The sequence below is a fragment of the Somniosus microcephalus genome, chromosome 9, assembly GCF_052327205.1.
Source record: "Somniosus microcephalus isolate GS21.2 chromosome 9, FLI_Smic_1.0, whole genome shotgun sequence".
Taxonomy (NCBI): Eukaryota; Metazoa; Chordata; class Chondrichthyes; order Squaliformes; family Somniosidae; genus Somniosus; species Somniosus microcephalus.
In genome coordinates, this window is record NC_140995.1 from 224,230,983 (window position 1) to 224,257,783 (window position 26,801).

Sequence of the window (26,801 nt, forward strand, 5' to 3'; positions counted from 1 at the left end):
ACAAGCCCAATCGACCCAATCTCTCCTCATACGTCATTCCTGCCATCCCAGGTATCAGTCTGGTGAATCTTCGCTGCACTCCCTCCATGGCAAGAACATCCTTCCTCAGATAAGGCGACCTAAACTGCACACAATACTCAAGGTGTGGTCTCACCAAGGCCCTGTACAACTGCAGCAAGACATCCTTGTTCCTGTACTCAAACCCTCTCGCTATGAAGGCCAACATACCATTTGCCTTCTTAACTACCTGCTGCACCTGCATGCTTACCTTCAGCGACTGGTGCACAAGGACACCCAGGTCTCGTTGCACTTCCCCTTCTCCCAATCTATTGCCGTTCAGATAATAATCTGCCTTCCTGTTTTTGCCACCAAAGTGGATAACCTCGCATTTATCCACATTATACTGCATCTGCCATGCATCTGCCCAATCACCCAACCTGTCCAAATCATCCTGGAGTTTCTCAGCATCCTCCTCACAGCACACACGCCCACCCAGCTTTGTGTTGTCTGCAAACTTGGAGATATTACATCTGGTTCCCTCGTCTAGATCATTAATATATATTGTGAATAGCTGGGGTCCTAGGACCGATCCCTGCGGTACCCCACTACTCACTGCCTGCCACTCGGAAAAAGACCCGTTTATTCCAACTCTTTGCTTCCTGTCTGCCAACCAGTTCTCTATCCAAGTCAGTACCTTGCCCCCAATCCCATGTGCTTTAACTTTACACGCTAATCTCTTATGCGGGACTTTATCGAAAGCCTTCTGAAAGTCCAAATACACCACATCCACTGGTTCTCCCTTATCTATTTTACCAGTTACATCCTCAAAAAATTCCAGTAGATTAGTCAAGCACGATTTACCTTTTGTAAATCCATGCTGACTTTGTCCGATCCTGTCACTGTTTTCCAAGTGCTCTGCTATTACATCTTTTATAATGGACTCTAGCATTTTCCCCACTACCGATGTCAGGCTTACCGGTCTATAATTCCCCGTTTTCTCTCTACCACCTTTTTTGAATAGTGGGGTAACATTAGCTACCCTCCAATCCATGGGAACTGTTCCAGAGTCTATAGAATTTTGGAAGATGACTTGAGCACATAATTTAGACCAACGGTCCAGTTCAGTGCCAAGGGCGCACTGCGCTGTTGGAGGTGCCGACTACTTTAGGATGAGATGTTAAACTGAAGCCCCGTCTGCCCTCTCAGATGGACATAAAAAATCCCAGGGCACTATTTCGAAGAAGAGCAGGAGAGTTCTCCCAGCAGTCCAGGCCAATATTTATCTCCCAACCAACTCTCAAAAACTGGTCATTATTATAAGAACACACATAAGAACATAAGAAACAGGAGCAGGAGTCGGCCAATCGGCCCCTCGAGCCTGCTCCGCCATTCAATAAGATCATGGCTGATCCAATCTTGGCCTCAACATCACTTTCCCGCTCTCTCCCCATACCCCTCGACTCCCTTGTAGTTCAAATGTCTGTCAATCTCCGCCTTGAATATATTCAATGACTCCGCCTCCACAGCTCTCTAGGGTAGAGAATTCCAAAGATTCACGACCCTCTGAGAGAAGAAATTCCTCCTCATCTCCGTCTTAAATGGGCGACCACTTATTCTGAAACTTTGCCCCCTTGTTCTAGATACCCCCACTAGGGGAAACATCCTCTCAGCATCCACCCTGTCAATCCCCCTCAGAATCTGATAGGTTTCAATAAGATCACCTCTCATTCTTCTAAACTCCAATGAGTATAGGCTCAACCTTTCGTCACACATCAACCCCTTCATCCCAGGAATCAACCTCGTGAACCTTCTCTGCACTGCCCCCAATGCAAGTATATCCTTCCTTAAATATGGAGACCAAAACTGTACGCAGTACACCAGGTGCGGTCTCACCAGCGCCCTGTAAAGTTGCATGAAAACGTCCCTTATATTGCTGTTTGTGGGATCTTGCTGTGCGCAAATTGGCTGCTGCGTTTCCTATATTACAACGGAACTACATTTCCAAAAAGGACTTCATTGGTGTAAAGCGCTTTGGGATGTCCTGAGGTCATGAAAGGCATGATATAAATGCAAGTCTTTCTATGTCTCTAAGAAACACATCATGTACAATGAATTTCCATGAAGTAATCATTCTTAGTCATTTTCCTTAAGTTAGCCAAAGCTACAGCCATTTTGTGCACGAGCTGGTCCCATAAACAGCAACTAGATGGAATGCAAGTGAATCTATTTTTGTCTGCGTAGATCACTGTTTATGAGGACACCGTGAGAATACCCTGCTCTTCATGAACATCCCCATCTGAACAACTACAACAGGCAGATGGTGGGGGACAGGGAGAGGGGGTCTCAGATTAATTTCTCATCTGAGACAAGAGCTCCCGCAATGCAGCATTCCCTCAGTACCGCGTCCTAGATTATGCCCTCAGGAACCAAACTGTGGCTTAAAGCCACAACTGTCTGATCCAGAGGCAAGACTGCTACCAATTGAGCCGAGCTGAGCGTACTCCACTTATAATCTATACACTGGAAACAAATGGAATATGTGTCCAGTTTTGGGTTCGGACCTCACTTCGAGCAAGCTGAACACAAACTTCACCAGTAATTTCCATAGTGGTTCTACCAATCCCTCACCATAACTTTGGAGGGAGATTGGTGGAAACTCCAGAGAAATGGGATCATGGTGTCCAAATGTGACAGTGTGCCAGTGTGATAGTGTCTCAGTGTGATAGTGTCTCGGTGTGATAGTGTCCCAGAGTGATAGTGTCCCGGTGTGATAGTGTCCCGGTGTGACAGTGTCTCAGTGTGACAGTGTCTCAGTGTGACAGTGCCTCAGTGTGACAGTGCCTCGGTGTGACAGTGTCCCGGTGTGATAGTGTCTCGGTGTGATAGTGTCTCGGTGTGATAGTGTCTCGGTGTGATAGTGTTCCCATGTGATAGTGTTCCCGTGTGATAGTGTCCCAGAGTGATAGTGTCCCAGAGTGACAGTGTCTCAGTGTGACAGTGTCTCAGTGTGATAGTGTCCCAGTGTGATAGTGTCTCAGTGTGATATTGTCCCAGTGTGATAGTGTCCCAGTGCGATAGTGTCCCAGTGTGATAGTGTCTCAGTGTGATAGTGTCTCGGTGTGAAAGTGTCCCAGTGTGATAGTGTCCGAGTGTGATAGTGTCCCCGTGTGATAGTGTCGGCCCGGTGTGATAGTGTCCCGGTGTGATAGTGTCCCGGTGTTATAGTGTCTCGGTGTGAGTGTCCCAGTGTGATAGTGTCCCGGTGTGATAGTGTCCCAGTGTGATAGTGTCCCAGTGTGATAGCGTCTCAGTGTGATAGTGTCCCAGTGTGATAGTGTCTCAGTGTGATAGTGTCCCAGTGTGATAGTGTCCCAGTGTGATAGCATCTCAGTGTGATAGTGTCCCAGTGTGATAGTGTCCCAGTGTGATAGTGTCCCAGTGTGATAGTGTCTCAGTGTGATAGTGTCTCAGTGTGATAGTGTTCCAGTGTGATAGTGTCCCAGTGTGATAGTGTCTCAGTGTGATAGTGTCCCAGTGTGATAGTGTCTCAGTGTGATAGTGTCCCAGTGTGATAGTGTCTCAGTGTGATACTGTCTCAGTGTGATATCGTCCCAATGTGATAGCATCTCAGTGTGATAGTGTCCCAGTGTGATAGCATCTCAGTGTGATAGTGTCTCAGTGTGCAACGGCTCATCACAGTTTTGACCCGTTAGGGCAAAATAACTTTGACAATCGACCATATTTCTGTATGGCATTGGGAGAAAGTGTAAAAGGCTGATGCATAACACGGCAGAAGCAACATAAACCTTCAAACTACACTCTGTGATTTCAGTGTATGAACACTTAATCCAATCAATTAAGTTACTTGGTTCAGGACTTCAATGGTGCATTCAACCAGTTCAAGAAAAGTAAATTAAAGACTCCTTTTAAACAGTAGAAAAAGTAATTTTATATAAATAACCTAAGGGTTTGCACACTCAACACACAGTGTTGCTTCTAAGCTCTAAAGGTTCAGGGATAATCAAGCTAAAAATTTAAATAAGCATTTCAAGAATTACAGGAGAGTGCACAGTATTCCTTTTCTACTTTAACTATTGCACAGGTAAACAGGATAACAGCCCAGGTTACACACAATACCGTAGAATTTTGGTCACTCTTCTCTAGAATATATTTATCAAGTGATAAGTGCTTAGGTGTGTCAGAACGGAGAAAGGAACCAACGGAATTAAATTGAATTCTCCGTTTATTTAATCTCTTGTCCGTGTAGCAGTCCACTGTATAAACAGCCAGTGTGCTGGCTACCCGGGACTCAATCCATGTTAAAGCCTCATTGTTTTCAGAGGCAGTCTGTGCATTCCTGCTGTAATCTGAATTTAATCTCCCTCCTGTAACCGGTGTTTCAGGCACTGTGATAGACAATGACTTCTGCAGCCAGCACTCAATATAACGTGAAGCAATTCAACCTGGAAAACGGCACATTCAGCTGCAACACATTACAGTACAAACTGTCACTCAGAAACTGAGATGAACTCTTTACCCTTTGTACCTCTTTTCATATCCTCCCACTGTCTTGTTAACCATGCAACCCTCTTATCTCAAAGAGACTATTTAAAGGCCACACACATGGCGAAGAGGGCAGAGCAGTCCTTTGGTAGTAATGACCTCTCTTCAGGCATCTATTTATAAACCATCCGAACCCCTCGATTAGATTCCAGCCTGTAATCACTCCTGGGTATCCATTATTCTATATATAAACCATCTGAACCCCTCGATTAGATTCCAGTCTGTAATCACTCCCAAGTATCCATTATTATTCTATATATAAACCATCCGAACCCCTCGATTAGATTCCAGTCTGTAATCACTCCCAGGTATCCATTATTCTATATATAAACCATCTGAACCCCTCGAATAGATTCCAGTCTGAAATCACTCCCAGGTATCCATTACTCTATAAACCATCTGAACCCCTCGATTAGATTCCAACGCTATAATCACTGGAAAGAAAAATTGAGAGATGTAAAAGGGGCTGCCGATTAATTTTCCCTAGTTTTAGACTAATGCCAAAATTCAAAATTACTTCCAATGCCTCTAATTGGGAAGGGCTGGGGTAACTCAGCCAGAGATCCTGCTCCTGATCAGCATCCAGTAACCCCAGGGTTAACTGGCGAGTGGATATATTTCACTGCGGAGTGGCATTCATCGTGCACTCGTGCCAATTGTAAATCTTTCCCTGCACTTGTCTGGGGGCTGCAAGCCCATGAATGGATGGAGTTTATGACCACTGGCTGGACCTTTTAATGGCAAGAAAGTGGTCTGCGCCAAGGGAGTGAAAAATGTTGGGTTTCCTCTCATTTTAAAGTGATGGGCCCAAAAGGGGTAGACCATCTATTATATTCAGAGCGCAGCCAGCAGTGTGTTGGACCGAGATCAGCTGGCTCTTGTTTAACTCAAGGCAAGGTGTAGACAGCCTTCTCAACCTTCTCTGATCCCTGTGAGCATTCTGCCTGTGCTGGAAAAGAGATTTTTTCTCTTCCTGTCCAACTGACAGACAACGAACCTTTTGGCTATCTATCGCATCCTTTGTTAGTTTCTCCTTCTTCCTTTGTTGTGTTTTCCTTCTGATTTAATTTCTTTTCTTTGGAGAGAAGCTGCTCCTCGGTGTCAGCGTATCAATGTTCTGGAGTGCCTCCTCTCCTCTATTTTAAGTCCCATTGTCAGTGTCCAGACACTGTAGCTCGAGTTAACATGCAGAGTAAACCTCTCGCTGCATTGCACATCACACGCTCCCAGGCCATGTACAGCTAGAGTCAGACGGATCGAGTTACATCAAGTCTGCAGCACAGAAACAGGTCATTCGGCCCAACTGGTCCGTACCAGTGTTTATGCTCCACACAAGCCTCCTCCCACCCCTCTTCATCTCACCCGGTCAACTTATCCTTCTATTCTTTTCTCCCTCATGTGTTTATCTAGCTTGCCCTTAAATGCATCTATGCTATTGGCCTCAACTACTTCTTGTGATAGCGAGTTCCACATTCTTGACATAGTAAAGCTCTTTCCGTTAGAGCTCCATCAAGACCTCGAGGGTTGTGTGCGTCACAGGTTAACGGTAGAGCAAATCCCCCTCTACATCACCCCCATTTGCAATCCCAGATCACATACAGCGTGGATGAGATGCAGAGTAAAACTCCCTTCACGACACCCATAAAACATTCCCTGTGTGTACAGTGCAGATGAGATGCCGAGCCTAAAGGCCTCTACATTGCACATCAAACACTCCTAGTTATGAACAGCATCGATGAGATGCAGAATTAAGTTCCCTTTATATTGCCCTTCCAAGACCACAGCACAGGTCACTGAGTGACTAACGTTGAGTGAAACTCCATCTACACTCCGCCAAGAATGTACTTTAACCGCCACCTTCGCTCAGAGCTCCTCCACTGCACGTGTGCGATATTACCATTTCCCACACCAGCCACCTTCTGACCTCTCAGAGTGAATTGTGGGCGGTTTTTGGCTTGTGGACTTGTACCCATTGGGAAATGGATGGAGACCGTTGGAGCCCATTTCATTTAAGACCCTTGCTGCTGTCACTGAGAGGAGATTTCAACCGTAACACCCTCGGCTGGACCACAATGGCAGGATTTTAACTTGCAGGTTCCAGCGGGAGGCGTTGGGCAATTTTAACTGCTGGGCCTCACCTTCACGCTGCCGGTCCTGCTGTGGGCCCCAGAGGGTGCACAGCGGAAGCTAACCGATGGGTGGAGAGGAAGGCAGGCTCACCGGTAAGTGGGATGGTCGCAGGGTGAGGGGGGGGTGTTGTTTGGTGAGGGTTCCCGCGGGTGGGAAGGGGGGAGAGTCCGAGGCAGAGGGAGGCCGCCACTTTCCTTCCTGCGCCTGGAAGAGCACACTCCTGCTCCTCCTGGCCCCACACTGGAGGGTCTCCTCGCTGCCTCCCGACAGCTGGTGACCTGCTTCAGCCTGGCGGGAGAGCCGGAGCGGCTTCCCTGCTCAGACCCCACATTAAAATACAATCGTTGAGGCCCCCCGCGCCTGATTTAAGCGAGCAACTCAACCCCCCTAGAATTGGCAACGTCGGAAAAGGGTCGGGTTCGGGGCGGGTAATTAACCCCCTCGTTTTTAACTGCCCAGTTCCCTTCGGGCGGGTAGAGTTAAAATCGGCCCCAGGAATGTAGACTGATTATAATTTGTGTGCAGTAAACACTGGCAATACCTTTAACACCAGCTCCCCAAAGGCCCAGTTGGTAAAGGCCAGTTGTGTGACTGAGCCACACAGATCAGAAGGTCCACAGCTCAATTCCCCTTCCCTGCTGATCTCAGCCAGGGTGGCAGTGGCGAGGTTGCTGCAATTGGCCTCGACCCAGTGGGCTGTGGGGGTAGGTTGGGAAATCGGCCAGAGCACCCATTCCGAATTGCTAGCCGGTAACTCCTTGCTGGAAAGCATGCACATGTGGGAAGCCCGGATGAGGACAGACAAAAATAGTTTCTCTCTATCTACTCTATCGAATTATTTTAACATTATAAACACCGCGATCAGATCACCCCTCAATCTTCTCTACTCAAGGGAATACAAGCCACATTTATGCAACCTGTCCTCATAATTTAACCCTCTAAGAGGAGAATGAAAAGGCGGCAGGGGAAAAAAACTGCAATATATCATGTGAGGGAAATGGTGTAAGCTCCCTGTTGTTCCGCAGATGGACAACACACATGTCCTCACAGATTCGGGAGCCTGGCTACTCTCGCTTTTTAGACTGACGCGTGAAGAATGGCCACCTAGGCGAGGCACCAGAGGACTGCAGGAGTCCGCACCTTCCAAGAGAACACAGGACATAGACAACCTCGAAGGTAAGGTGCCCACTTCTTAAGGATCTATTATACAGGAGCCGAAATTATCTAGGATAGGAACATAGGAACAGGAGTAGGCCATTCAGCCCCTCGAGCCTGCTCTGCAACTCAACATGTACCTCAACTCCATTTACCCACCTTAGCTCCATGACCCTTGATAACCTAACGCAACAAAAATCGATCGACTTCAGTCTTGAAACCTCCATTTGACCCAGCATCCACAGCCCTTTGGGGGAGAGAATTCCAGATTTCTACCACCCTTTGTGTGAAAAGGTACTTCCTGATCTTCCTCCTGAATGGCCCAGCTCTAATTTTAGGGTTATGTCACCTTGTTCTTGATTCCCCCACCAGAGGAAATAGTTTCTCTCTATCTATCCCATCGAATCCTTTTAACCTTATAAACACCTCGATCAGATCACCCCTCAATCTCCTAAACTCAAGGGAATACAAGCCACGTTTATGCAACCTGTCCTCATAATTTAACCCTCGAAGAGGGGAATGAAAAGGCAGGAGGGGGGAAAAATACTGCAATACATCATGTGAGGGAAATGGTGTAAGCTCCCTGTTGTTCCGCACATGGACAACACCCAGAAACTACTGTTCCAGGGTAATTCTCTTTACTCCAGCCAATGAAAGCAAATGATGAGGGAATACTGATTAATGGAAGGGCCCTGTTTATGATGTCAATTACTGTGCATTCCACGCCAACTGCCAAGAACGTCATGAAACCGCACACTCGCAACAACAAAGGAGAACAAGACATTACATAACTACATCATGTTTCATTCTCTTCCCGCTTAGACATTCAAAAGCATTCCTCTGGTCCCCAGACTACCATTTGACCCCGACGTTCCTTCCTCGCGTGGTTTGCATTGTGCGGGGAGGTGGGGGGGTGAGGGGTGGGGGGTGGAAGCTGGAGAGAAATGGCTGGGAATCTGGCCAGACCAACTAAGAGAATAGCATTCGGTGCCAAACATGTCTCTGTCAGAGGCCATATAAAACACCCCTTTCTTAGCCACACAAGGCTATGCGAACACGGCTTTTTTACGCTCCCTCTCGCTATCTCTCGCTCTCAACACACGGCCACAAAAAGGCCGAGAGCAAATTATTCACTAAGGTGCGCGGCTGGTGTCAGGAGGCCTTTAAAGCCCTGTAAGGAATGGCAGCGCGCTTCACTGGGCCTTTTGGATTTGCAGCGAGCGCTTTGAGATGTCTCTCTCTGGATACGAGAGGTGCTATAGACATTGGGGTTGTTGGTGTTAAGCCGGGGTCACTAGATAATGATAAGGAGCAGGTTCCTTGTTCCCTAGCTGTGGGACACTGAGACCAATTGCAAGTTCCTCGTCATAGATAAGCTGGCTCAGATCAGCTGTATTATTAGAAAACCTCAGACCAGGAAGGCTTAAGGTGCAATCCCTGGTTTGTCTAGTAATGTAGATGATTTGATATCAGCTTATCTGCGGTGGGGATTGGACCGGTAGAAACATCAATTGGATCGTGGCCCGCAAGCAGACGGACTCCTGGAGTGAACACACTGAATTTCTCCACCCTGTGGACAGCACTCTCGCCTCTGAGTCAGAAGGTCGTGGGTTCAAGTCCCACTCCAAAAACTTGAGCACATAATCTAGGCTAGCACTCCAGTGCAGTACTGAGGGAGTGCTGCACTGTCGGAGGTGCCGTCATTCAGTTGAGACGTTAAACCGAGACCACATCTGCCCTCTCAGGTGGACGTAAAAGATCCCAAGGCACTATTCAAAGAAGAGCAGTTCTCCCCAGTGTCCTGATCAATATTTATCACTCAAACAACGTAAAACAACAGATGCTCTGGCTGTTACAACATTGCTGTTTGTGGGACCTTGTTGTGTGTAAATTGTCTGCCATGTTTCCTACATTACAACACTTCAGAAGTATTCAATTGACTGTAAAGCGCTTTGGGACATCCTGAGGTCGTGAAAGAGGCTATAGAAATGCAAGTTTTTTCTTTCTTTCATTTCTACTCATAGAAGCAAGACCAAAATAACATGAATTGAAGGAGCCCGCTCATTGCTGAGGAAAAAAAAATTCTTTCTTACCTCTGCCAACTTGTGCCAGTTGAAGGACTTCAGTGGGTGAGACGGCTGTGGAATGGCTTTCTTCCTCATGCTTCCGATCGTGAGGAGGCAAGGGGGAGGTGGCATGACGCAGTTGAAGAAGGGAGGGGCCCCAGGCGGGGGGGGAGGGCCGCCAGGAGGCAGGGGTGGGGGCGGAGGAGGCAGGAGTTCGTACGGGAGTGGAGGGGGTGGCGGAGGCAGCTCGCCCAGCATCGGAGGAGGAGGCGGAGGAAGTGGCCCCCCGGGCGGAGGAGGGGGAGGGGGAAAGGAAAGGCCGCCTCCATTCTGAAACAAAAAAAGGAGAACGAAAACCCTGAGCAAAGACGGAACAATAACAATCTTTTTTAAAGAAAACTTTATGAACGACATATCTGTTAAAGAGGCACTCGCTTCAGCAGCGCTGTTTGGTAAACCTGTTTTTAGGACCATTAGGAGCAGGAGGAGGCCATTTAGCACGGCAGGCCCTGCTTTACTATTTTGGAAGGAGAGTCGGTAGATTTGTGCATTCCTTTCATCGGGATCACTTACACAATGACATGGGTCAACAGGATTTTCCCATATCCCATATTATTGGATGGGTTACACATGATTTGTCCTCTAAAACCAGAATTCCACGATGAAAAACAGCCCACCTCCAGAAAACTCATGGCATTGTAGGCCCATGAAAGAGTCTACAGTTGTGCCATTGGTTACGGCTGCTGGATTCATTGACGTCAAGACGTGAATCACCTTGACTCCGGGGTCGTGCGGTTCCTGGGGCTGGAGAGTTGCATCTACGTTCGGTAGAGGCTGGAACACGGGTGGATCCAGCTCGGCCAGGATTGTGGCCTGTTCGGACTGGATCATTAAATTCCGGTCCGGGGTGAAGGGAGGCACCGAGGGCAGATCGTCCGCCTGTTTCCCCACACCACGGGAGCGTGTTGAGATAAGTTCCCGGGCTTCCCTGAGAAATTCCTTCCTTTATGCCCTTGAATGGCCTCAGTGGAGCCCACACCAGTCGAGACCTGGCATCAGTCCCTCTGAACCTTCTGAAGGCCCCAACCTTCACTGGAGTAAACAAAATGAATAAATAAATATCCCTCCTGGATTGATTAGCTTCACTAATTGGAATGGTTTCAGTGGGAGTGGCTGTAGTGGGAACTGAAGAATTAAATCAAAATTTTATTTCAGCCTACTTGAGCCTTAGAAGGGCGGATCAGATCAAACCAGGGCAGCCATCGCTGGTGCATCCACTGCGAGTGCTGACAGCCTCTCCCCAGATATTCAAGCGACCTGGCCGCCAGAATTTGGGACAGGGTCTCCAACCTTGGGCGAGAGGGGGTGGGGCACTGCTCCACTGCTCTTGTGCTGGTGGAGCTGGGACCCGGGGAATTTCTAGGGATCTCTGTATTAACAGCGGCGCCCAGGAACATCGCAAGTGTCACCTCCCCTTAGCTGTGCATTAAAGGGAGAGAGAAGTGCTTTGAAGGCCACTCCCTTGAGCTACAAAAGGGGGCAAAGAAAAAGTTTGCCTAACATTCCCTTCAAGTAGAGAGTGCCCTTTAATGATTAATTCTTTAAGAATATGTAACAGTCATGATATTGCTCTTTAACATTCAGTTTGGTAAATACCCATATCGCCACCTGTCAAATGCCAAGGACCCTGCTGACCTCAACTCACTGGTCCACAGTAAAGTCACTCTCAAGCTCTGTGATGCACTGCACTGAGGAAAGGAACACGTTATCATTTTGGACACCAGTCGACCTAGAGTAAATCGACAGCACTGTAGAATGTCTACCAACAGCTGTAACCGATGGCCCATTCCGACTTGGCACAGTGCACGCCCGACTTTAGTGTGCCCGGACCCTGATCTACCCGACCATCTAAATTAAAGGTCAGGAAATTGTGAGGTGCAAATTTTCCGATCAGCCAGGGGCAAGGCACCTGGCCAGGACCTCGGAGTTAGAAAGTGACTTCACCGGCTTTGGCATTCAGAGCTTCCAGGTCAGCTTAGCACGGGTCAGATGTAGAGAAAAGCTCCTTTGTACTCCATCGTAACAGCGTTCCTCGGCCATGACCTTGGAAAAGCGCGGTTTCCGGCACCAGCCATCTGTCAGGCCTATCTGAGTGAGATTACCACAGTCTGCTACGAGCAATTTGGATCAGAGCGCCCGGAGGGATTTCATGTCGAATCCTTACAACCAGAGTCTGGGCTGGATTTGATGGCAGGCTTGATAACCTGCACATGGTCCATGTGAACTCCTGGACTGGTATTCATCGCCTGAAGGATTCGGAGAGGAATTCTCCAGAGTTTTATTAAATCAAAAGCTGGGATATTGGTTCGAAGCAGCCGGCCTAAGGCCTAAGACTGAGTTAATACGCAGTCTGAGGCTGAGTTAATACGCAGTCTGAGACTGAGTTAATACACAGTCGGAGGCTGAGTTAATACACAGTCTGAGACTGAGTTAATACACACTCTGAGGCCGAGTTAATACACAGTCTGAGACCGAGTTAATACACAGTCTGAGACCGAGTTAATAAACAGTCTGAGACCGAGTTAATACACAGTCTGAGACCGAGTTAATACACAGTCTGAGACCGAGTTAATACACAGTCTGAGACCGAGTTAATACACAGTCTGAGGCTGAGTTAATACACAGTCTGAGACCGAGTTAATACACAGTCTGAGACCGAGTTAATACACAGTCTGAGACCGAATTAATACACAGTCCGAGACCGAGTTAATACACAGTCTGAGACTGAGTTAATACACAGTCTGAGACTGAGTTAATACACAGTCTGAGGCTGAGTTAATACACAGTCTGAGACTGAGTTAATACACAGTCTGAGACCGAATTAATACACAGTCCGAGACCGAGTTAATACACAGTCCGAGACTGAGTTAATACACAGTCCGAGACTGAGTTAATACACAGTCTGAGACTGAGTTAATACACAGTCTGAGGCTGAGTTAATACACAGTCTGAGACTGAGTTAATACACAGTCTGAGACCGAGTTAATACACAGTCCGAGGCTGAGTTAATACACAGTCCGAGACTGAGTTAATACACAGTCCGAGACTGAGTTAATACACAGTCTGAGGCTGAGTTAATACACAGTCCGAGACTGAGTTAATACACAGTCCGAGACTGAGTTAATACGCAGTCTGAGACCGAGTTAATACGCAGTCTGAGACCGAGTTAATACGCAGTCTGAGACCGAGTTAATACGCAGTCTGAGACTGAGTTAATACGCAGTCTGAGACTGAGTTAATACACAGTCTGAGGCTGAGTTAATACACAGTCTGAGACTGAGTTAATACACAGTCCGAGACCGAGTTAATACACAGTCCGAGACCGAGTTAATACGCAGTCTGAGACTGAGTTAATACGCAGTCTGAGACCGAGTTAATACGCAGTCTGAGACTGAGTTAATACACAGTCTGAGACTGAGTTAATACACAGTCTGTGGCTGAGTTAATACACAGTCTGAGACTGAGTTAATACACAGTCCGAGACCGAGTTAATACACAGTCTGAGACCGAGTTAATACACAGTCCGAGACTGAGTTAATACACAGTCCGAGACCGAGTTAATACACAGTCTGAGACTGAGTTAATACACAGTCTGAGACCGAGTTAATACACAGTCTGAGTCTGAGTTAATACACAGTCCGAGACTGAGTTAATACACAGTCCGAGACTGAGTTAATACACAGTCTGAGACTGAGTTAATACACAGTCTGAGACTGAGTTAATACACAGTCTGAGACCGAGTTAATACACAGTCTGAGACCGAGTTAATACACAGTCCGAGACCGAGTTAATACACAGTCCGAGACTGAGTTAATACGCAGTCTGAGACTGAGTTAATACACAGTCCGAGACCGAGTTAATACACAGTCCGAGACTGAGTTAATACACAGTCCGAGACTGAGTTAATACACAGTCCGAGACTGAGTTAATACGCAGTCTGAGGCTGAGTTAATACACAGTCTGAGACCGAGTTAATACACAGTCTGAGACCGAGTTAATACACAGTCTGAGACTGAGTTAATACACAGTCTGAGACCGAGTTAATACACAGTCTGAGACCGAGTTAATACACAGTCTGAGACCGAGTTAATACACAGTCCGAGACCGAGTTAATATACAGTCTGAGACTGAGTTAATACGCAGTCTGAGACCGAGTTAATACACAGTCCGAGACTGAGTTAATACGCAGTCTGAGACCGAGTTAATACACAGTCTGAGACTGAGTTAATACACAGTCCGAGGCTGAGTTAATACACAGTCCGAGGCTGAGTTAATACACAGTCCGAGACTGAGTTAATACACAGTCCGAGACTGAGTTAATACACAGTCTGAGACCGAGTCAATACACAGTCCGAGACTGAGTTAATACACAGTCTGAGACTGAGTTAATACACAGTCTGAGGCTGAGTTAATACACAGTCTGAGGCTGAGTTAATACACAGTCCGAGACTGAGTTAATACGCAGTCTGAGGCTGAGTTAATGCACAGTCTGAGACTGAGTTAATGCACAGTCTGAGACTGAGTTAATACACAGTCTGAGACCGAGTTAATACACAGTCTGAGACTGAGTTAATACACAGTCTGAGACTGAGTTAATACACAGTCTGAGACTGAGTTAATACACAGTCTGAGACCGAGTTAATACACAGTCTGAGACCGAGTTAATACACAGTCCGAGACTGAGTTAATACACAGTCTGAGACCGAGTTAATACACAGTCCGAGACTGAGTTAATACACAGTCTGAGACCGAGTTAATACACAGTCTGAGGCTGAGTTAATACACAGTCCGAGACCGAGTTACTACACAGTCTGAGGCTGAGTTAATACACAGTCCGAGACTGAGTTACTACACAGTCTGAGGCTGAGTTAATACACAGTCTGAGGCTGAGTTAATACACAGTCTGAGGCTGAGTTAATACACAGTCTGAGACTGAGTTAATACACAGTCCGAGACTGAGTTAATACACAGTCTGAGACTGAGTTAATACACAGTCCGAGACTGAGTTAATACACAGTCTGAGACTGAGTTAATACACAGTCTGAGGCCGAGTTAATATACACAGTCCGAGACTGAGTTAATACACAGTCTGAGGCTGAGTTAATACACAGTCTGAGACCGAGTTAATACACAGTCCGAGACTGAGTTAATACACAGTCTGAGACCGAGTTAATACACAGTCTGAGACCGAGTTAATACACAGTCTGAGGCTGAGTTAATACACAGTCTGAGACCGAGTTAATACACAGTCTGAGGCTGAGTTAATACACAGTCTGAGACTGAGTTAATACACAGTCTGAGGCTGAGTTAATACACAGTCTGAGACCGAGTTAATACACAGTCTGAGACCGAGTTAATACACAGTCTGAGGCTGAGTTAATACACAGTCTGAGACTGAGTTAATACGCACAGTCTGAGGCTGAGGTACCCCCGGGATAGACTGTTGGGGTCAAATTTAACTTTGACCGGCGGTGTGAAGGGCACAAATTGGGTGATGGCGGACCGATCTAGTGAAAATCGGACGGAGGGTCCAGTGTGCGGCTCATCCAACACCACCCAATTTGCGCATCACCCCACCCAGTCAAAGTTGGATTTTACCCTGTGTATCTCCACTAATGACAAATACAGCTCCCTCAGTAACTCTTTCAAACCACCAAGAGGATCCAACTGCTTCCAAAAAAGTTTTTTTTTTTTTTAAACTGTCCAAAGGAAACAGAATCAGATTATATATTACATAGCATTACATAAAATGTCCAGCACTGAAGCAGGCCATTCAACTCCACACGAGCATCCTCCAACCCGACTTCAGCTCACCCTATCCTTCTATTCCTTTCTCCCTCGTGTGCATATCTAGATTCCCATTAAATGCATCTATGCTATTCACCTCAACTACTTCATGTCGATGTTTACATTAATGGTAATTCTTTCTGACTGTTTCATTTTTCAAAGAGGTCCTGACGGAGAAATTCCCTCTTTTAGCATTATGTTTTGTCAAACTAATCAAATTCCTCTTCGACTTTGCAAACACATGGCTATTCTGTTTTCTGTCAGGAATCACTGGGCATCTGAAAATATGTATGTATATATTTTTTAAACTAAAATAAATCTGACACTGAATATTAAAGAACTGACAGAGCCGTGGTGCGTTATACCTATATATATAAAAGGATACTTCTGTCTGTCATTCCGTCTGTCTGTCTGTCTGTCTTGAATTAACTCAAAAGTTATAGAGCGTACCTACACGTGCGTTACGTCGAAAGAAAGCTGACAATTCCAGAACCGTCCTAAGCATATTTACGTTTCGGCCGGACAAAAATTGTTCGTGCGTTATGCAAAAATCCTTCAAAATTAAACTAATTATCTGCTAAGTAGCATTGATTGACTGACGTCAAGGTCGACCAATCCTGTGCCGGCACAATTGACCAATCCTACAGTTCAGTCGCCTGATGGTTGGCCAATCGCTGCGTCTGTGGGCGGGACTAATGCTTTTCAACTCAGGCATCGGGCAGCCATTGCTTCACTACTTCCAGCTCAAACTCTGCTAATCCAGCTTCGAAAAAGTTAGTATCTCTTTTAAAAATTACATAACATTTACCAAAAACGTTTTATAAGTACTTTCACTTTCATCTTTGAAGCTATTAAAAGGTAGAAATGTTGCCCGGCAGCAGATTCACACAGGGACAGACAGACAGGCCCCAAAGCCTGGCACTCGATTTAAACCGCCCAGCTCAAAACAGCCCTGGCAAAGCCGGGCTCCCCCAGCTAGTAAATAATATTAGCCTTACCATGTCAAAAACATCCCAAAGCACTTTGTACAATGAATACAGATGAAGCACAGTGACTGCTGTTATGGTCGAGAAAAGGGCAGACATTTTTTCTCAGAACGTTAATGAGATGAATGACAGGGTAGATGCTGAGAGGTTGTTTCCCCTGGCTGGAGTGTCTAGAACTAGGGGGCACAGTCTCAGGATAAGGGGTCGGCCATTTAAGACTGAGATGAGGAGGAATTTCTTCACTCAAAGGGTTGTGAATCTTTGGAATTCTCTGCCCCAGAGGGCTGTGGATGCTGAGTCTTTGAGTATATTCAAGGCTGAGATAGATAGATTTTTGGACTCTCGGGGAATCAAGGGATATGGAGATCAGGCGGGAAAGTGGAGTTGAGGTCGAAGATCAGCCATGATCTTATTGAATGGTGGAGCAGGCTCAAGGGACCTACTCCTGCTCCTATTTCTTATGTTCTTATTCTGCTCTTTAACTGGCACTGATCGAGGGAGCATTGATGGCAATGGCACCAGGAAAACTCACTGCTCTGCTCTGAATGGCGCCATGGGCTCTTTAACATCCACTTGAACCACCGGCACAGGTAAAAACATTCAACGTTCACCCGATGGGATGGCACCTTTGACAGTGCAGCATTCCCTCCGTGCGGCACCGGAGTGCTTAACCCTGGAGTGCGGCCCAAACCCACAACCGGCGCTACCAACTGAGCCAAAGCTGACACGTGCACAGTGCTCACTGCACCAAAATAAGTTAAATGGACAAGTGTTTTAAAGCACGGGTGTTCGGCCGTGGCTTGGTGTTAATACTCTCGCTTCCGAGTCAGAAGGCCGTTAATTTAAATCCGATCTAGGCTGAAATCTCAGTGCCATACTAAGGGTGTGCTGCACTGTTGGAGATGGCATCTTTCAGATGAGACATTAAACTAAGTCTGCCCTCTCAGGCGGACGTAAAAGATCCCACGACACTATTTGAAGAACAGCGGGGGAGTTCTCTCGGTGTCCTGGCCAACATTTACCCCTCAACCAACTCCTAAAACAGATGATCTGGTCAGTACTGCTTGTGGGAGCTTGCTGTGCACAAATTGGCTGACACCTTTCCTACATTACAACAGTGACTACAATTCAAAAGTGCTTTATTGGCTGAAAAGTGCTTTGGGATGTCCGGAGGTCATGAATGGTGTTATATAAATGCAAGTCTTGCTTTCTTTCATAAAGAATGGCAATTTAAAAAACTCCACGAGCTCATTTGAAATCTACCTTTGTAACAATGACATTGCAGTTCAGAGAAATGCACTTCCCATCAAACGTGGTTCCTCTGTCAACTCTAAGTTGTGTGAGCTGATGATGGGGAGTGGGGGTGGGTCTTACCGAGTCCGCCAGGTCATTCAGACGGGCAGTGAGTTCCAGCACTTGATCTCTCGCTTGATGCAACTCCACCGACTCTTTCTGGAGCTTGTCCTTCATTTTGTTGAGAGTCTTCATCATGTCGTCCTTCTCCTGGGTTTTGGTCTCACACTCCCTCTCCTTCTTTTCGAGTCTCCCCAACAATTCTACATGCTCTGTCCATAAAAAAAAACAATCACATACCCGTGTGCAAGGCAGTTCAGACCACAGCCTCTCGGCCCTTCGTGTCCGGGCTTGTATGAATAAAAACAGAGGACATGGAGACACTAACAAAAACGTAGGACATGAAGAAATGGGAATCTCCCACACACCGGAGTAGATTTCAAACTAGCAGAGTTTTTTTTAATTCATTCATGGGATGTGGGCATCACTGGCAAGGCCAGCATTTATTGCCCATCCCTAATTGCACTTGAGAAGGTGGTGGTGAGCCGCCTTCTTGAACCACTGCAGTCCATGTGGTGAAGGTACTCCAATAGTGCTGTTAGGGAGGGAGTTACAGGATTTTGACCCAGATATTCTTCCAAGTCAGGATGGTGTGTGACTTGGAGGGGAACTTGGAGGTGGTGGTGTTCCCATGCGCCTGCTGCCCTTGTCTTTCTAGGTGGAAGAGGTCGCGGGTTTGGGAGGTGCTGCCGAAGAAGCCTTGGCAAGTTGTTGCAGTGCATCTTGTAGATGGTACACACTGCAGCCACGGTACGCCGGTGGTGGAGGGAGTGAATGTTTAAGGTGGTGGATGGGGTGCCAATCAAGTGGGCTGCTTTGATCTGGATGGTGTCGAGCTTCTTGAGTGTTGTTGGAGTTGCACTCATCCAGGCAAGTGGAGAGTATTCCATCACACTCCTTACTTGTGCCTTGTAGATGGTGGAAAGGAGTGAATCACCCGCCATCTATAGAACCCGTCTGATTTTCATTCCATTGACGTTGTTTGGGATGAAAATAGGGTTGCCAACCCTCCAGAATTGTCCTGGAGTTTCAAGAATTAAAGATTGATCTCCAAGGCACTGCTATGAGCAACCCAAGAGAAAAATCATAGGGGCTTCAAAAAAGTTGAGCTGGATTTTTTTTCTTGGAATACTCATTAGTTATAAAAATATTAGAGATGAGATAAAATGGCTGTTTAACTGACAGTCAAGCATCATCCAATTGAGTAATTAAGAGCCGGTTTGCTTTCCTATTGCTGTAGGCAGGCGGTGCGCATGGATGTGTTTGGCGACCAATGGCGGGAGTGTGGGGGCGGGTCGGTTGGAGGTCAAAGGTCGTGTGATGAAACCTCCAGGAATATGTCCAATCAGAGTTGGCAATCCTAGATGAAAATTGTGCGGGTCCTGTAAAGGGCGAGCGACCCGCTCCACCAGACTACCACCCAGGCGATGAAGACAAACGTGTATCTGACCTTATCGAGAGCCCGCTGGTCTAGTGCGCAAATAAACTTCACTCCACGACTAAGTCAATCTGCCACCTGCTTCAGCTGGCACACTATCCCCATGTCAAATATATCAGGCGTCTGTCCTAAACTTGCCTTACAAGACTCTGAACCTGGGCCCTTTCAAATTTTGTGTCACTATTATGGTTCACAAATCTGGTGTAATAACTATTATCGCGAATGTTACCCATTTCACAACAACAAATTGCATTATTTTCTCAAATTTTGCCTGATTATGCTTCTTTTCAACGCTTTGGGACATTTTACCATGTTGAAGGCGCTATATAAATGCAAGTTGTTGTTAGATAGCGCCTTTAACGTAGTAAAACATCTCAAAGTGCTTCACCAGCAGACGCTTTGGACATCCAGAGGTAGGCTCCTTTCAAAATGGAGCCGACCGTATCAAACGTGTTTACAGGGCAGTGAGGAGCCCAGTCCCATTTTGAGGCCATTACCGCCTCAACGCCAGGAGAAGGCAGTGAAAATAGAGTACAGATTTCGTCTGTGCAAGGCCACCTCTCACTTACCTCAGCCCAGAGACTCTTAGAAGCAGGTTGGCGGAGCCAAAACTTAAGGACCCCCAGATTGGCGCAGCTGGAGTTGAACCAGCTAAAACCAAGCAGGGAATTTGGTTAAGCTTCTTGCTCCTTGTTCAGCTAGCACCACTCTATCCATTAAGGAGGCTGGCTTGCAAGGTGATCAGGAAACAATCTGGAAGAAGCCCTTGGACAGGTCCTGGCTGAGATAATCTAACTCGGATCATAGCAGCGTGATTATCCTTGGCCTTCTTGTTCTGAGTGGCTCAACACCACGATGTGGAACAACACTGTCGACAATATCTGCACCAAGTTTCTGCCTTAGCTGTAAACCTACCTTTCCTGAACTTCTCCGCTTGATCCTTCCACTGTTTCACTTCGTTTTCGTTCACTAACCTGAAGACATTGAAAGGTTTCACATTCATTAGGCTGTTTAATAAATAACTCGGCGTTCTATCATCCGCTACAGTAAAACCTCACGTAACCAAACTGTTTGGGCGGCAGGCGGGCAGGCAGGCGGGCAGGGACCAAGGGAAAGGGAAACGAAAATACGTTGGTTAAACAGGAGTTTGGATAGACAAGTGACATAAGAACATAAGAAATAGGATCAGGAGTAGGCCATTCGGCCCCTCGAGCCTGCTCCACCATTCAATAAGATCATGGTTAATCTGATCTTGTCCTCAACTCCACTTTCCTGCCTGTTCCCCATAACCCTTGACTCCCCTGTAGTTCAAACATCTGTCTATCTCCGCCTTGATTATATCCAATGACCCAGCCTCCACAGCTCTCTGGGGTAGAGAATTCCAAAGATTCACGACCCTCTGAGAGAAGAAATTCCTCCTCATCTCCGTCTTAAATGGGCGACCCCAAGTTCCATTGGAAAGAAGAGGCAATCTTACTGTGCCAAGTGGTGGATGAAGTGTGCAACCTCGCTGGGAATGGGGTCTATGTATTGTCAGATCTTCAACATTCCCGGTGGGGTGGAGCACTCGATATGGGAAGAGCAGATACCTCGTCAGTGTGTCCCTGAAATGGGGGAGGAGGGAGGGGATTATTTCTCACTGTTGGCTTATTTTCCAGACGGTGAAATTCGCACTTTGCATTTTTATTTTTCTCAATCTTTCTGCCTCCTCTCCCAAAGGCGTTGGCTCTCGCTGAGTATAGGACTTTGGGGGGGTGGTGAGGGGGCCAGCCCTCTGTGCCTGGCCTAGGATTCTGTGCTTTATGTCAGCCTGGACAGTGCAATGTCAGCAGGTTTTTTAACGTGGACTTCCTACAGCAGGAGTCGTGGTCATCGATCAAGGAAAAGAAAACAATTCCGCTCATCTCTAGCACAGGAGGCCCCACACATCCTGGTTAAGATGAGCTAACCCAGCACAACAACAACACCTGCACCGTTAATGTAGTAAAACATTCCAAGGCGCTTCACAGGAATGTTATCAGACAAAATTTAACACCGAGCAACATGGAAGATGTTAGGGCAGGTCAAAGAGGTATGTTTTACGGAGCGTCTTAAAGGAGATGTAGAGAGGCGGAGAAGTTTAGGGAGGAAATTCCAGAGCTTAGGGCCTAGGCAGCTGAAGGCACGGCCGCCAATGGTGGAGCGATGGGAATCGGGGATGCGCAAGAGGCCAGAATTGGAGGAGCGCAGAGATCTCGGAGGGTTGTGGGGCTGGAGGAGTTACAGAGATAGGGAGGGGCGAGGCCATGGAGAGATTTGAAAACAAGAATGAGATTTTTTAAATTGAAGCGTCGCTGGACTGGGAGTCAATGTAGGTCAGCGAGTGCAGGTGTCCGAGGGTCAAACCTGGGACCTTCCTGGTCTGCCTGGCACAGGTAATAGACTCATTTTAATGGACACCACACACACACACACAAAGAGGAAGTCTCATCGAACTGCAGCAACGGACTCGCTCCCAGTGGGAATGAGTCTCGGGCAATACTCACATCCGAATGATGTTCTTCACATTGAAGTTCTCCAAGGGCGCGACGTCGGGATCTTCCCCCTTCTCATCCTGCAGCACTATCTGCTGTAGTATCCTGTCGAGGAGCTGCCAGTGCTGGCAGTTAGTTCCGTTCCTCTTCCCTGAAGGGCAATTCAGAATCAAGAAGGGTTGGAAACGTTTACTGGTGAGCGTTCTTCAAGGTCTAAGATACAGCAGCATCATAAGGAGGGATCGGTACAAGTGCCTTGCTGATCAGCTCAGATCCACACTGAGCGGGGGATGTCACCGAGCCAGCCCCGTTATCTTTATTTTTTCTTCCAAAAAAAAAATCAGAATTATTAAAACTGGATCTTGCCATTAGAAAAGACTTGTGGGTGAGCATTCCACAAATTTCACTCCCCTCTGGCCATGTTTGCCATTAAGTTGGCGGTTTTAAAGTTCCTGCTCTCCAGGAACTAAAAGGGTTAAATTATGTGGACAGGTTGCACAGACCAGGCTCGTATTCCCTTGAGTAGAGAAGATTAAAGGGTGATCTAATTGAGGTGTTTAGGATGATTAAAGGAGTTGCTAGGGTAGATAGAGAGAAACTATTTCCACCAGTGGGGGAGTCCAGAACAAGGGGGCATCACCTTAAAATTAGAGCTCGGCCGTTCAGGGGTGATGTCAGGAAGCACTTCTTCACACAAAGGGCAGTGGAAATCTGGAACTCTCTTCCCCCAAAAAAGCTGTTGAGGCGAGAGGTCAATTGAAAATGTCAAAACTGACAATGAAAGAATTTTGTTCAGCAAGGTTATTAAGGGATATGAAGCCAAGGCGGGTAGATGGAGTTAAGATACAGATCAGCCATGAATGGCGGAACAGGCTCTGGGGGCTGAATGGCTGACTCCTTGTTCCTACGTTCCGTGGAGACGTCCCGTCAGCTCTCTGGCCGTCAGAAGCCGATAGCTCCTTAGTCCGTCCTGTGCATAACCAGTGGGCCCTCAGTCCGGCCACTCCCCTACCCACCCCCCAAGTGTTGTGCAAATCGGCAGCTATGACCGAAGATAATGATGGGAAAGGGCGGGAGATGGCAGGTGATTTGTAACCCGAGAATGACACAGCGGCATTTGATACCCTTGGAGGGAGAAAGTGAAGCCTGAGCCGGCATTTATGGCGAGCACATATTTCTATTTAAACGTACATCTGTTGAATGCATTTTATGCTTATTGCAATTGGAAAGTGCACCCTAGAGCATTCCACTGAACAGAACTTGACTAGCACCGTGCAATCATTCATTCAGCAATCTAACTGAAAGCAGAACATGAAAATGCCTCACAGAAAGCAGCCTGGGAGGACGTACTGACTGTGGGCTGTGTGAGGGAGCCGAACGAACACCAGCAGAGGTGAAGGGTCATTAACCCATCGCAATTGTGACATCAGGTCCCCTTTTTTCCACCTGGCAATAACAGTTAAAATGACTCTCCAGTCAGTCCTCCAATTTCCCCTAGCTCAGAGAATATTGGCAACAGAGATATGGCTGTAGCCCCGATTCTTCGACCACCGCCAGTTTACTGCGGATTCTTTGGGTTAAATCCATTGAGATGAACTTTCCAGCTCCCCCTATGATTCACTGGCAAATAGCTATCCGTGGCCAAATAGCCAGTCGACATACCCTGTTCATGCTCACACATGAAGACTCGGGTGAGGCACTGAAGGAATCCCGGCACCTGTGCAACTGAACTTCAGCAAGAGTCAGCACCTTCAGGAGGGGAGGGGTGCAAACCGGTAAAATAAGGATTGACACATCACTCATCAGATGTCCTCTCTTGCAGAGATGTTTATCATACTTCAGCGCTGGCCATGACTGTCTGCCTTTCTAGCTGATCCTCTGTTTCTCCGTCCCTGTGGTTGTCTGTGTGTCCTTCTCTGCCCATCTGTCCCTATATCTTATATGGTAGTTTTCACACAGCGTAAATGATATTTCCACTTGTGGGGGAGACCAAAATTAGGGTCCATAAATATAAGATAGTCACTAATAAATCCCATTGGGAATTCAGGAGAAATTTCTTTACCCAGAGTGTGATTAAAATGTGGCACTCGCTGCCACAGGGAGTGGATGCATTTAAGGGGAAGCTGGATAAGGTCATGAGAGAGAAAGGAATATGCTGACAAGGTGAGATGAGGTAGGGTGGGAGAAGACTCCTGTGGAGCATGAATGCCAGCAAGGACTTGTTGGGCCGAATGGCCTGTTTCTGTGCTATAAGTTCGATGTAAGTGAAGAACCAATGCAAACCACTTGGATTCTACCAACTAGTCTCCCCGAAGGCTCAGTGAGCTTGTCCAGTGAATAGCTGGGCCATATAACCCCGCAATGTCCCAAGTTCAAACTTTTGCCTATGCTAATGTCATGCAAGTTAGCATTAGGTGCTTCAACATCTGTCCATAAATCCCTCCACAGCCTTACTCCACCCAATCTGTGCAATCTCCGCCAGCCCTATATCATGTCTTCCAACACTCCGTGCCTCTGATTCCAGCTTTCTGTGCATCTCCTCATCCAATTGGTGCCCAGAGCTTCCAGCTGCCTCCTCATCTATGGAATTCATCCACAAAATCTCTACAACTTCTCCAAACATTCTCAAGACCCATCTCTTTCACCAAGCATTTAACCATTCTTCCTAATCATCTCTCCCATCCTGGCTTGGCATCTGTTTTTCTTCTGTCTATTTGTTAAGCATGTTGGGGCATTTCTTTATATTCAAGGGGGCGATGTGAAATTCAAACTTTCATTTGATCGTAGCCGTGATGGCCCCACAGCTGAATATCCAGTTGGCATGCTGCTCGGACGTGATGAGTGGGCATTGGAGCAAGGAACTGGAGGATGTTCAATGCTCATGGAACCACGGCCTGGCTTGAGTCAACTCTACCCCATCACAAGTCATCAGGATTCAGGAGAGATCAGAGGGAATATTAAAATGGAAAAACAGTTCAAATCAGAACTCTACTTACAGGGCATTTGGAGGCAGTGCTGGAGGACAGACACCAAATGTGGGTAGGCTTCCGTGTGACTCAGCTTTTTCCGAATCAAGTCAAACATCTGGCTTGTGCTCCTGGTGTCAATATGCACCTGGAAAGTAGAAAGATTAAATTGTATCTCAGAATGTTACAGTACACGCGACTGTCATCAGAGGCAACATCTCATAGTCGGTATTGGAGGACATCCAGCATCTTAACAACAACAACAACTTGCATTTCTATAGAATCAGAAAATGCTCAAAATACTCAGTCGTCAGGCACCACCTGTGGCGAGAGAAACTTTCGTCAGAACTGGAAAAAGTTGGAGATATAACAGGTTTTAAGCAAGTGCAGAGGCAGGGAAGGGGTGGGGAGGAAGAATCAAAAGGGAAGGTCTGTGATAGCATGGAAGGCAGGAAAGATTAAATGACAAAAGGGCTGATGGTGCAAGGCAAAAACAGATGGTAATGGAACAAGTAAAGATACAAAAGATGGATCGAGAAGAGTTGTAAATGGGAATGGCAGAATCACCAACAGCTACCGTCCGAAAAAATGGGGGCAGAGGTTATGGTCTGAAATTGTTGAACTCAATGCCGAGTCCGTAAGGCTGTAAAGTGCCTAATCGAAAGATGAGAGGCTGTTCCTCGAGCTTAAGCTGAGCTTCATTGGGACAGTGTAAGAGGCCGAGGACAGAGAGGTCAGAGTGGAAGTGGAGCAGGGAATTGTCTGTCATGACAGACTGGAATCTAATCGAGGGATTCAGACGGTTTATATATAGAATAATGGATACCTGGGAGTGATTACAGACTGGAATCTAATCGAGGGATTCAGACGGTTTATATATAGAATAATGGATACCTGGGAGTGATTACAGACTGGAATCTAATCGAGGGGTTCAGATGGTTTATATATAGAATAATGGATACCTGGGAGTGATTACAGACTGGAATCTAATCGAGGGGTTCAGATAGTTTATATATAGAATAATGGATACCTGGGAGTGATTACAGACTGGAATCTAATCGAGGGGTTCAGGTGGTTTATACATAGAATAATGGATACCTGGGAATGATTACAGACTGGAATCTAATCGAGGGGTTCAGATGGTTTATATATAGAATAATGGATACCTGGGAGTGATTACAGGCTGGAATCTAATCGAGGGATTCGGGTGGTTTATATATAGAATAATGGATACCTGGGAGTGATTACAGACTGGAATCTAATCGAGGGGTTCAGATGGTTTATATATAGAATAATGGATACCTGGGAGTGATTACAGGCTGGAATCTAATCGAGGGGTTCAGATGGTTTATATATAGAATAATGGATACCTGGGAGTGATTACAGACTGGAATCTAATCGAGGGGTTCAGATGGTTTATATATAGAATAATGGATACCTGGGAGTGATTACAGACTGGAATCTAATCGAGGGGTTCAGATGGTTTATATATAGAATAATGGATAACTGGCAGTGATTACAGGCTGGAATCTAATCGAGGGGTTCAGGTGGTTTATATATAGAATAATGGATACCTGGGAGTGATTACAGACTGGAATCTAATCGAGGGGTTCAGATAGTTTATATATAGAATAATGGATACCTGGGAGTGATTACAGACTGGAATCTAATCGAGGGGTTCAGATGGTTTATACATAGAATAATGGATACCTGGGAGTGATTACAGACTGGAATCTAATCGAGGGGTTCAGATAGTTTATATATAGAATAATGGATACCTGGGA

General features: G+C 46.6%; 1 protein-coding gene across 5 annotated transcripts in view; it reads right to left on the reverse strand.

Moving 5' to 3' along the window:
- The window catches only part of daam2 (dishevelled associated activator of morphogenesis 2), a 329,728-nt gene that overhangs the window by 98,354 nt on the left and 204,573 nt on the right, over window positions 1–26,801 (reverse strand). For all 5 annotated transcript variants that reach the window (XM_085997939.1, XM_085997938.1, XM_085997943.1 and 2 more), the window contains 5 exons: window positions 25,048–25,165; window positions 22,064–22,202; window positions 20,454–20,512; window positions 18,122–18,312; window positions 9,942–10,244 (listed from right to left, as the gene is read on the reverse strand). In XM_085997939.1, coding sequence (XP_085854065.1) covers window positions 9,942–10,244; window positions 18,122–18,312; window positions 20,454–20,512; window positions 22,064–22,202; window positions 25,048–25,165 — 810 coding nt within the window. The remainder of the gene's footprint in view (window positions 1–9,941; window positions 10,245–18,121; window positions 18,313–20,453; window positions 20,513–22,063; window positions 22,203–25,047; window positions 25,166–26,801) is intronic.